An 11,741-nucleotide genomic window follows, 5' to 3' on the forward strand; every position below is an offset into this window, starting at 1 on the left:
GCGCATTCCAGAGTTTAATGGCAGTGTGTGAAGAAGTGCTATATCTTGTCCATCCCGATGCTTCATCTGCCAGCCTTGCATAATTTCACACACCTCTGGTTGTTATGCCACCTTCTACCAGAGTTTCCACACAAGGGATGTGCTCCCTCCCCGTGATAATTTGGGTGGCCCTTTTCTGGGTACACAATATCCTTGATCAGCTGGTTACTGACCAAAATAAATAAATACAATATCCTTTTTGAGGCAAGGCGGCCAGAACTGTGCACAGTCCTCCAAATATGGTCGCCTCAGAGATTGGTAAAAGGGCATTGTGATGGGGGGAGTTTTATTTTCCTTTCCTAACACTCCCCATCAGGCAGGGGTGGCGGCTCAGGAGTCCCTGGCGGGCGGCCAGGCAATCTCTCTCCCAAAGCCACCAGCCCAGGAGAAGCGCCCCGCTTTCTTGGATGATTTTCTGAGATTTCTTGTGAGCTACGCTTACTTCTGTTGGCTTAAATTTGTGCTGCCTCATACGTGTTTTTTTTTCTGAGCTGCCTTGTAAGAAAAGGCTTCTTAAAGAAATCTGAGCAGTGGCCAAGAGGAGGGAGGGAGGGAGGGGGCAACGGGCAGCCCCTGCCCCTCCTTCTCAGTTCCAGCAGCCCCCCCTCTCTTGTGCCCACCTGCCCATTTCCTCTGCCCAGCCCATCCTTGCAGCTCCGTCTCTCCCACTCCTTTCGGTGGAGCAGGGCAGGTGCCAGGCGCTTGATGGATGGCGCCGGCCCCTCCGCCGGGACCCTCCCCTCTAATCAGCAAAGTGGCAGCCGCGGCAGAGCGAGCCGGAAGAGGGGGGTCTTTGAAGGCCGGCTCTGGCTGGCGTGATGGCCCTTTGCCCCTGTCCCCCAGGCCTTTGGGCAACGGCAGTTCCTTGCAAACTTATCAGCAAAGAGGCAGATGTTGGAGGCCAGCAAGGCAGAGCCAGGCTAGCTGGCCAGCCTGCGGGTGGCATTGCCAAGGAGTCAGGGATTGGCAGAGTCCCCTCCCTGGCTAGGCTGCTGCACTTCCTGGGGGGTCTCCTGCTTCTTTCGGCTGCATCCCAGAATCTCTGCCGCTCTTCCTGCTGCAAAGGGCTCCCAGAAATGGCTGCTGGTGGATCAGGCTCAGCACATCCTGCCCCTCCCAGCAGCCAACCGGGGGCCCTGTGGGCAGGATGGGGTGCAAGGACAGCCCCTTCCCCAGTGACTGGCCTTCATGGCATGCTCAGAGGCTGACTAAAGCTGCTTTTAGCCTCAATTTCCTGGATTTATGGTGATATGAGAGTGGGGCAGGGAAGTCAATGGGCAAGCCTTCCTCACCCCAGAGGAAGATGCCTTGAGGTGGAGGTGATGGTCTCTCTTGGGCATTGGCAGAGCTGAGCAGGGAGCGATGCCCCTCCTTGCCCGCTCTCTGCCACGGAGGAGGGAGACTGGCATGGTGCCCGCCAGCTGGGCTTGCTGCCAGCCCTGGCCGGAGCGATGCTTCTTGGCAAAGGGCACTAGCTCCGGGAGTCAGAGGTGGGGTGTGTGTCTGTGCCTGGAGGCAGGGGCATCGTCCGCCTTGCTCCCACCCTACAAGCAGGGTCGGACACAGTGTCCAGGCTCACAGCAGGCTGGCAAGGGGGAGAGGCAGCTGTGGGGTGGGCTGAGGAGGGGCTGTCTGCACCAGGTGGGGCTGGCAGGGGCATACCTGGAGGTGGGCAAGGAGCTTGGGGCTGGCCTGCATTTCTTCAGGGCTGTCGGCCAGAGGGATGGGGCTGAAGGCAGGGGCTTCCTGTGGTTCGGGGCTACTCCATTTGCCGTGGGTCAGGCTCTGCTCCTTCCCCACGGCCTCAGTCCTCCGTCCTCCCAGGCGGCTGCATCAGAGAGACTTTGGCTATGGAGGGGGGGGGTCAGGGGAGTTCTCTCTAGGGCTGGAGGGGCCTGGTTCCACCTTTGGCTGGGAGATGCTCTTGGGGTGCCAACAGCCCATGGAATTGTAGAGGTGACGGGGGGGTGGCAGAGACCACCCCTGGGGGGTGGGTGAGTGGGGCCACCCGGTGTATTATCCTGCCAGAAAAGTGGACAGTCTAGATTCTGCCTTCAGTGGGTAGGAATGGTGCAGCCACCCGAGGTCACTTTGATGTCCATCAGATTCAATTGTAGAGGACACAAACTGGTACAGTGGTACCTTGGTTTTTTAACGTAATCCATTCCAGAAGTCCATTCGAGTTCCGAAACATTCAAAAACACAAAACTGAAAGCGGAAGCCTCAAAACGGAGGCCGCATTTCCTGTTCAATTTCTGAGGCAAGTTTGAAAACTGAGGCATTGACTTCTGGGTATTTGGCATTCGAGTTCCGAAACATTCGACTACGGAGGCATTCGAAAGCCGAGGTACCACTGTGTAGGTTTCTTCATGCCTCTGTTGAGAAGATTAGGAAGGAAAAGCCAGGAAGTTTCTGTCTGGAAGCCACTTGGCTCCTAAAACTCACCCTGCAATTCTAGGCTTGCCTATGGGAAATTGTCCCAGGGGGGTCACTGGGATTTATATAGTCTTAATTCTACTAATGTTTTGTTGTTTGTAGTGATTGGTTCTTTCTTGTTTTTAGTGATTCTTGTTTTTACCTGTAAGCTGCCTTGTGTCCTATCAGGCAGAGTATTAATAAATATATAATGATGATGATGATGATGATGATGATGATGGTGTTGGAAGGGACTCCCAAGGGTCATCTAGTCCAACCCCTGCAATGCAGGAATGTCAGCTAAGCATCCTTGACAGATTGCTGCCCAACGTCTGCTTCTAAACCTCCAGGGAAGGCGAGTCTGCCACCTTCCGAGAGAGACTGTTCCCCTTGGCCTCAGAAAGTTCTTCCTGAGGTGCAGCTGGAATCTCCTCCATTAGTTCTGGAGCAGGAGAAAGCCAGTTGGTCCCTCTTCCGAGAGACGGCCCCCCGGACCTTGGGAGGCGCTCTCAGTCCCCTCCGCCCTTTTCTGTGTTCCAGACAATCACGCTCAGGTGTCCAGGAAGACCCTTCGCATTCGCATCCTGGACGTGAACGACAATCCTCCCGAACTCGCCACGCCTTATGAGGCGGCTGTCTGCGAGGACGCCAAGCCTGGGCAGGTGAGGAGCAGGAGGGAGGACAGCGGGGGGGGGCAGCCAGGTGAGGGGCTCTGAGCCCACAAGGCAGGCCCTGGACTTGGCAGGGAGACCTCAGGCGTGGGCGGGGTGTGGGGCCCATATGGGGCAGGGGCAGCCTTGCTGGGCAGAAAGGTCCCCCCCAAACCCTGGAAACTCCCCTCCCTCCCACCTGCTTGCTTTTGCTTAGGGAGGGACTGGGGGGGGTGTCTTAGGTGGCGTTATGGCAGCCCTGACCATGAGCTGCAGTCTCTGTCTGCCCTTGAGAGGCACCTGAGGCCCCACCTGCCCCAGACCCCACCCCTTGAGTGCAGTTTGAGGGGGAGGGGCTCTTCTAGAATACGCATATTTTACTGAGATTATTACAACAATTAAAGTAAGTTTTTAAAAGAAAAGAAAAGGGAAAAAGAGAATACATAAGAGCAATAAATGTAATTAAGGTTGCAAAGCTGAAATATAAACTTAGTATAGGTTGATTCAGGATGGTTTTGACAAATACATTTGAAACAGCCTTAAAGACGTCCGTGGATAATTGTTATCTGGAAGAATGGGCTGTAAGGGTTTTCATATCCATTGATCAAAGGGGGGGGGCATATCTGTGTCTTTCCAATGTATCAGGATCAATCTTTTTGTGGGTGGGCACGGAGAATCCATTGGTGCTGAGCCAATCCATTGGCGCCCCTTTTGAGCTGCTCCTCTGAGCGCTGCCCTCCTTCCCTGCAGCTGATCCAGACCATCAGCGTCGTGGACCGGGATGAGCCCCAGAGCGGCCACCGCTTCTACTTCACTCTGGCCCCCGAGGCCTCCTCCAGCCACCACTTCTCCCTGCTGGATATCGAGGGTAAGCCAGGGAGCGTGGAGGGACCCCCCAGGTCATCTAGTCCAGCCCACCCACCTTGCCCACCCCAAGGTAGCCCTTCTGCTTGCTCTTCCGCACCCAAGGCTGGCAGCCCTGCCCCACGGCCCCTCCCCACCCATACACGCATGCCAGCTCCTGCCCCATCCTTGGCAAGCACACCCCCCGCCCCCCCCTGCCCTGCCCGCCTCCCCTCTGCTCTCTCCTGGGCGCGGTATAAATATCGGCGGTGACAAACAGCCGCCAACGGCCCATCTGTTTCTTTGTACAAATTTGTAGCCAGTTTTGAGATGTGATTTATAAATATTGCTGCTGGAGCCAAGACAAGACACTGATGGATGCCAGCCCAGATGGAGACACAAAGCGCTCACTTAAATCTCCTCCTTTTACATCCTCGGCAGCGGCAGGAAGAGACCTCGGGTGCAAAGCTCCGCACAGCCCTCCCTGCCTGGCCTCGAGATTGCTCCCCGGGGTCAGGCTGGCAGAAGGTGGTGGGTGGGGAAAAGGAGGGCGTCCTGGTTCCTGAGAGGGGCAAGGAAGTTGCTCTTCTCCTGTGATGCCCGCAAGCATTCCTGCCTTGCCTGGGGTTGGGCTGGATGACCTTTAGGGGTCCCTGCCAGCTCTGTGATTCTGTGCATCTAAGCTCCACTGGGGCGCATCTGGGTTTGGACTGAAACACGCACCAAAGTGGGGCAGGGGGGAAACTGCTCTCCTGGGCTTGTGAGCTTCCAGGGGCTTCTGTCCCTGCATTTCTTTAGCCCAGAGAGTTCTGTGCGCCCCATCAGCAAAATCTCCCCACGGAGCAAGAAAACAGGAACAGGCACAACTGTAAGAGGCAGCAGCCGCTGACAAGGAGAATTTCCTTCATATTCATTTATTTATTTCTTAGATTTATATGCCGCTCGATTGTGGAGGGAAAAAACCCAACCTCCAAGACAGTTTAGAAAATGATAAAACCCAGAAAGAATGTACAGCAATCGTTTAAAAGAGACAAAAAGTTAGAAACACCAAAACGATATAAAATTCGCATCAACTTTCTCAGCATCTGGGGTGCCCCCCCCCCGCAAGAGTTCCTCATGTTTCCAGCTGGGCTTCTGGGATCTGGGCAGGCAGAAATCTGACCAAGGAAGCTTTTTCCAGCCCCACACCTCCCTGATTAATTTCTGCCTGTTGTGCAGGCAACTCGCAGGGTCGCATCGTCCCCCCCCCCCCACAGCCTGCAAGGGTGGCCCAGCTGCTGCTCTCTGCCCCACCTTAGGGGCAGACTGTGGGTCCATTAGGTCCCACATGTCTGGGGCTTGGACCCTCCAATCTCCCCCCTGCCAGTGCCATTGGGCCTTTCCCTGGGGAGCTTGAATGGCAGCTAACATCCCATGGGGTGTCCTGTGGGACACCCCCCCCCCACCAGCTTGTTTTCTTCTGCTCTGGAGGGCGGAACTCGAACCCATGGCTGCAAGTTACAAGGAAGGAGATTCCGACACAACATCAGGAAAAACTTTCTGTCAGTAAGAGGCGTTTGTGGGATGGAAGGAGATGGGCCCCCCTTCCTTGGAGGTTTTTAAGAAGAGGCTTGGATGCCGGAGCTGAGATCCCTGTGTCTCAGGGGGATAGACTAGATGGCTCTTGGGGGGTCCCTTCCAACTCTAGCATCCTATGACCCCCCCCTCCTAACGCAGGCAGGCTTTGCTGGGCTGCATGGAAGAAGCGCAGGGGGGAGATGGGGGGCCCCAGAAATCCCTCTCTAGACATCCCCCAAAACACACAAGGCAGAGATGAGGCAAAACAGATTGGGGTGGGGGCACATCCCAGAAGGGCAGCCCCCACCCTCCCACTTTTGCAATGGGAGAAGAAGGTTTGTCTCCTGCCGGGCTGCTTTTTGCTCTGGAAGATCCTGTGTGTGTGTGTGTGTGTGTGTGTGTGTGTGTGTGTGTGTGTGTGTGTTTCTTGGCTGGCTGGTGGCTAATTGGGAGCGACACCGGACGGCTCCTGACTGCAGGCAAAAGGAGCAGATGCAGGAACTCTCTAAAGATCTCGTTAGAAGCAAGGGTTTGGGGGGGGCGGGAGGAGCTGGGAGCTTCCTGGGGACCCTGACAGCGAAGAGAGGAAGGCGGGAGAGGATCTGCAGAGTCTGTGCCTGCAAGGAGGGGGGGGGGGAGAACTGACTCTGGCTGGGCTGGCCCCGAGGACGAATCCTGCTGCACCAGCTGCAAAGAGCACCGGACGGCCCTCAGGTGTGTGTGGAGGGGCCTGCCTGGGGAAGGAGCCGCCTGCCGCTCTCCGCCCATCCCATGACCCTCTGCCTCCTTGGATTAGTATCTGTAGAAAAAGGACAGTCACGGAACCGAGAAATTACACAAAACAAATGAAATACCGTGAAAATCCCTGAAACGAGAAGTAATCGACTAGAAATTTGAATTCTGGTCATTTAAGGTTTATGATTTTTCAATTTCCTTCTGAGGAAACTGAAAAGTTCAGTGAAACGAGGTTTGTAGCTGGTATCCCGTTAAGGCTTTGTACAATTCTGGTTTTTTTTTATTTCTTCCTTAAACTTTTTGATTTTTATTATTTAGTTTATTTCTATAAGATCATTTTTCTTGTCGATTCATTCTTGTTTCAGGGATTTTCACGGTATTTTATTTGTTTTGTGTCATTCCTCGGATTAGAATGGCAGAACTGTAGGGTTGGGAGGGACCCCCAAGGGCCATCCGGTCTGACCCCCTGCGATGCACGATGCCCCTTCTGGGGTGACCCCCTCCCTCTGCCTCCCCACAGACAACACGGCTGCCGTGCACACGCAGCGCCTGGGCTTCAACCGGCAGGAGCAGGACCTCTTCCTGCTGCCCATTCTGGTGGTGGACAGCGGCCCCCCCGCCCTCAGCAGCACCGGCACCCTCACCATCCGCATCTGCGGCTGTGACAGCTCCGGCGCCATCCAGTCCTGCAACACCACCGCCTACGTGGTCTCCGCCTCGCTCAGCCCTGGAGCCCTCATTGCCCTGCTGGTCTGCGTCCTCATCCTCATCGGTGAGTCTCTGCGCCCCACGGAGCCCCCTCCCTGCCCCTCCGGGAGGAGGAGGAGGATCACACCTCCAAGAACAGGCTTAGACGCACAACAGAGAAATATAAAATGAGGACACAAATGCATAAGAAAAGGAAAGGAAACCAATGAAGCCCCTCCCACCAACACTTTAAAGGGCAGAGGCTGTTCATCAGCCAACGGCCGAGTGAAAGAGAAACTTTTTGCCTGGCACCTAAAGATATGGAAGGAAGGTGCCACAGATGGGGAGCCACGTTCTTGTGTTGCCACCCTCTGCACCTTGAGGAGGAGGCGGCACACGAAGGCGGGGCGCAGAGGAGGATCTCAGGGTCCGGGTAGGTTCATATGGAAAGAGGCGGTCCTGGGGTATTGGGCTCCTGAGCCAGTTAAGGCTTTATAGGTCAAGAGCAGCACTTACAGTAGGGCCCGGAAACTAATTGGTAGCCTTTGCAGTCTGATCAGGATCAGTGTCATAGGCTCAAACCATCTTGCTCCAGTGAGCAACCTGGCTGCTGAATTCTGCACCAGTTGAAGCTTCGGAACTGTCTTCAGGGGCAGCTCTATGTAGAACACATTGCAGTAATCCATCCTTGAGGTTACCAGAGCAGAGACAGCAGAAGTTAAGACTCTCCCTGTAGGGGCTCAGCTGGGACACCAGGCGAAGCTGACAGAAGGTCCTCTGTGCCACTGAGGCCACCTGAGCCTCAAGCAACAGGAGTGGATCCAGAAGGACCTTCTCCTTCAGAGGAAGGGGAACCCCATCAAGAGCAGGTGACCTGCCACCCATCTGGTCTAGGGAATCCGTCTTATCTGGGTTGAGCTTCAGTTTGTTGGCTCTCATCCAGTCCATGGCCGAGGCAAGCCACTGGTCCAGCACTTTCACTGCCATGTAAAGGAGAAATAGAGCTGAGTGCCATCAGCATACTGCTGACAACATACTCCAAAACTCTGGATAGCCCCACTCAGAGGTTTCACGTAGATGTTAAACAGCAGGAGGGATAATATAGACTTTGAGGTACCCCACATTGTAGGCTCCGTGGGGCCTGAGCCCTTCTCAAGCCTCCCTCTCTGGAAAGGGGCCAGAGGAGGTGGCTTTGCCTTTCTAAGGAAAGGAGGGAGACCCCTTAGGGCAGGAGGGGTTGGAAGGAGCCCTTGGCTCTTGTCTTGGGTCCCCTGCTCTCTCCCCGCCTCTTCCCGCCTTGACCACCCCTCTCTCTCTCCCCCCCCCCAGTGCTGGTCCTCCTGATCCTGACCCTGAAGCGGCACCAGAAGGGCCACCTCTCGTCTGAGGAGGACGAGGACATGCGCGACAACGTCATCAAGTACAACGACGAGGGGGGCGGGGAGCAGGACACGGAGGCCTACGACATGTCTGCCCTGCGCAGCCTCTACGACTTTGCGGAGACCAAGGGGGGCGGGGGCGAGGGCCCCCCCGTCCTGCCCTCGGAGCTGCACTCGCTGCCGCAGTGGCACCCGGCGCCCGACTTGGACTTCTCCGTCTTCAGGGACTACATCAGCAGGAAAGTGGGGCAGGCGGACGAGGACCCTTCTGTGCCCCCCTACGACTCCTTCCAGACCTACGCCTTTGAGGGGGCCGACTCCCCTCCCGCCTCCCTCAGCTCCATCGCCTCCCGCTCCACGGGCTCCGAGCAGGACTTCTCCTACCTGGGCAGCTGGGGGCCACGCTTCCGGCAGCTGGCGGCCCTCTACGCCAGGCGCCGGGGAGGGGAGGAGGACGCCGGTGGCGGCGGTGCAGAGTCCTAGGCCCACCAAACCAAAAAGACACCCCACCCACAGCGGAGAAAAGAGCCAGGCTGGCAGTGGCTTCCGGGGGGGGCGCACCGTGCGGGCGCAGCCAGGTCCAGCCACACAGCAGAACCCCCCCCCCAAGTGCCCTGGCCTGCCTGCAAGGGGAGGGCCAGGGCAGGGGGCCAGGGATGCCCCACAGCTTGCCCCCTCTCCTCCTCTTCCAGTGAAACTCTCCACGCCCCTTGAAGACTGCATCTCTGCCAGCCAGGACTTCTCCCCTGGAAAATTATCATTTAAATGGATCTGCGCAGGGGAGGGGGCGGCTGCCTGGGAGGGAGGGGAACCTTTTGTTGTCGAAATTGATTTTGTCACTTGATTCCAACGTTTGACAAGCTTTGATTTGCTAAGCGGAGTCTCTGCCAAGAGGAGCCTGCTGCTCCTTCTCCCGCTGGCTGGCTCTCCTTCCCGGGTCTCCCTCTCCAGGACATTCCCCCGGGACCTTCCTCTCTGGCCTCATCCTCGGGGAAGGGGAGGCCTCTGGTTGTGGGTTCCAGGGAGGGGAGGGGGCACAGCGCTTTTGCAGTGAGGGGGGGACCATTTTGATTCCCTCCCTTGGCAGCGTTCCGTATCGCATTTTGGATTAGAACCTTCCACCCCTCTTGGGGACCAATCCTCAGGGTCTTCTAATTCTCCACAGCAGAGCGCTCCTCTCCCACACGCAGCCCCAGACACCCCCCCGGCAAAGACACCCCCACCTCGTCCTCCCCAGGTGCTTGCAGTGTGACACCCCTCCGCTCCAGCAGGTGCATCGCTGCTCCGCAGGGTCTCCCCCCACCAACCGTCCCCTTCTGGCTCCACCTGCCTGTTTCCCTCTTGCAAAAGTTGTGTGCCATTGGCAGAAGCTGGTTGCCTGAGACTCCCCCCCCCCCCCGCACCTCTCCTTGCCATGGGTCTGAGGGAGGCAGCTCTCTTGGGGCAAATGGTTGCCCCCCAGCCTCAATGCCGGTCCCACTTCTCCCGACAAAATGCCCGGCTTTTTGGGCGAGAGACCAGCAAGGGCCCATTGGGACTGGGGCCAAGATGCAGGCCTGAAGGGTGTGTTGGGGGCTGGGAGTGGGGCAGCCTTCATGACTTCCCTTTCCCCTGGCACCTGCTGTGACCCCCAAGCTCCCTGTTCCTGGCCAGTTCCCCCCCCCCCTCCTGCCCCCCTTTGCAGGCCTGCCTGACTTTACGGCTCGGACCAAGCCGAGTCGCTGGTTCTCAGGATTTTTCCCAGTCTCCGTGGGCTGTTCCGGTAGTGGGAGGGGGGTGGGATGGTCCCCCCCAAGCCAGCCTGGCCTTCACTGTGACTTCCCCTCTGGTTCTAGAGAGGCAACTGGGCAGATGGCAGCCTGCCCCCCATGGTCCTTGTCCAAAGGGCGGGGGCCGGATGCAGGGACAGTGGCTCTTTGCTCCCCTCCCTCTCCTCCTCAGGAACACCTCCCATTCGCTCCCCTCCCTGTTCCCTGGGGGCAGCCGGCCTCTCAGGCCACCGGCCAAACAGGGTATGTATCTGGCGCTCCCCCCCCCCACTGCCTGCCCTCCCACCCACCTGCCCAGAGCTGCTGTCCTGGTGACACCCCCCCCCACTCCTGCCTCTTCCCACCTGTAAATAGGGGTGCGTCTCCCCTGCCCCCCCAAGGATGCCCCCGCAGGAGGAGCTGGCAGGCCCATGGAGCACTTGGGGGGGGGGCAGCTGTGCTTTGAGTTTTGAGCCAGCCGAGTTGCTCACCTTTGGTATTTTCACACTTTGGTCTTTCTGGGACCCGGAAATAAATGATCTCCTTGTCGTCTTCCTGGAGTCCTTTGTGCTGCTTTCCTTTGGTAAGGGGGGGCAGGCACCCACCCTGTACGTGACAGACAGACAAGGAGAGGGGCCTCGTGGCCTCCAGCACCTGCCTTGCTCCGTGGGGGTGAGGTGGGGAGGAGAACCTCCTGCTGCCCTTTGCAGCTGCTGGGCTTGGGACTGGTGGGCAGCGAGCTCCCCAGAAGGGGACGGACCTATGTGTCCGTCCTGCGGGGATTTTGGTTCATTGGGGGTTTTCAGACAGAAGTCAGATGGCCGCCTGCCAGGGATTCTGGAGCTGAGATTCCTGCATTGCGGGGGTTGGACTAGATGACCCCGGGGACTCCCTCCATCTCTACAATTCTATGGTTTTAGGAAAGCCTTTGCAGCTCAGCCAGGAGCCTGGCAGGGACCTGAGCCCCTTTCCGGTGCTGCACAGGGGTGACCCCACAGAAGTGGGTCTGGGCCGCTGGCTCCAGGCAGGCGTTCAGAATCCCCTTCCCGCAAAAGAGAAATGACTCTCCCTCTCCTAAAAGGGGTCTGGATCAGATCTTCCTGCAGCCCTTCCTGCCTCTTTGAATTGTCACGTGGCCCTCGGAGGTGTTGAATTCTTCACGACCCACATATTTTTGTAATGCATTTAATTTATAATTCACAATTCGTAATTTGTAATTCATGACACTGTACTTTGCAATTCCCATTGAATTGAAGGGGCTGGGGGTCAGGCGAGACTCCTGACTGGTCTGTGAAAGGAGGAGGAGGAGGAGGGACGTCTCAGCCAAGCAGAGTCTCTGGCGTCTCCTGCAAGAACCCTTTTAATCTGCCACAAATTTGAGGTCTGCACGTGAGCCTCTGAGCCAGCCCCAAATCCAGCTCCTCTCCGTCCCCTCAACGGCTGCTTGCAGGGAAGGATCCTGGCAAGGCGTCCCAAGAGGACTGCTGCATTCCTTGGCAGTTTCTTGGGAGGGGAAAGTGGACTCAGATGGGCAGAGATGCTGGAAGGAGGCTGGGAGGGAGAGGATGAGAGCCCCATGTGGGGTGTGCCCTCTTCCGCTGCATGCTGACCTCTGGGGTCAGTCCCCTAGCTTCCAGAGACCCTCTTTTAAGTGTTCCTGGGCAGGTGCAGATGGGGGGGTGGAATCA

At 57.3% G+C, this 11,741-nt stretch overlaps 1 protein-coding gene across 6 annotated transcripts in view; it reads left to right on the forward strand.

The window, feature by feature from the left end:
- The window catches only part of CDH22 (cadherin 22), a 92,177-nt gene extending 81,572 nt beyond the window's left edge, over positions 1-10,605 (forward strand). For all 6 annotated transcript variants that reach the window (XM_079979136.1, XM_079979133.1, XM_079979135.1 and 3 more), the window contains 4 exons: positions 2,995-3,116; positions 3,855-3,972; positions 6,760-7,011; positions 8,256-10,605. In XM_079979136.1, coding sequence (XP_079835262.1) covers positions 2,995-3,116; positions 3,855-3,972; positions 6,760-7,011; positions 8,256-8,788 — 1,025 coding nt within the window. In that variant the 3' untranslated portion in view covers positions 8,789-10,605. The remainder of the gene's footprint in view (positions 1-2,994; positions 3,117-3,854; positions 3,973-6,759; positions 7,012-8,255) is intronic.
- The last annotated feature ends 1,136 nt before the right edge of the window (positions 10,606-11,741 follow it).

This window comes from Podarcis cretensis (assembly GCF_951804945.1).
Source record: "Podarcis cretensis genome assembly, chromosome: 6".
Lineage (NCBI taxonomy): Eukaryota > Metazoa > Chordata > Lepidosauria > Squamata > Lacertidae > Podarcis > Podarcis cretensis.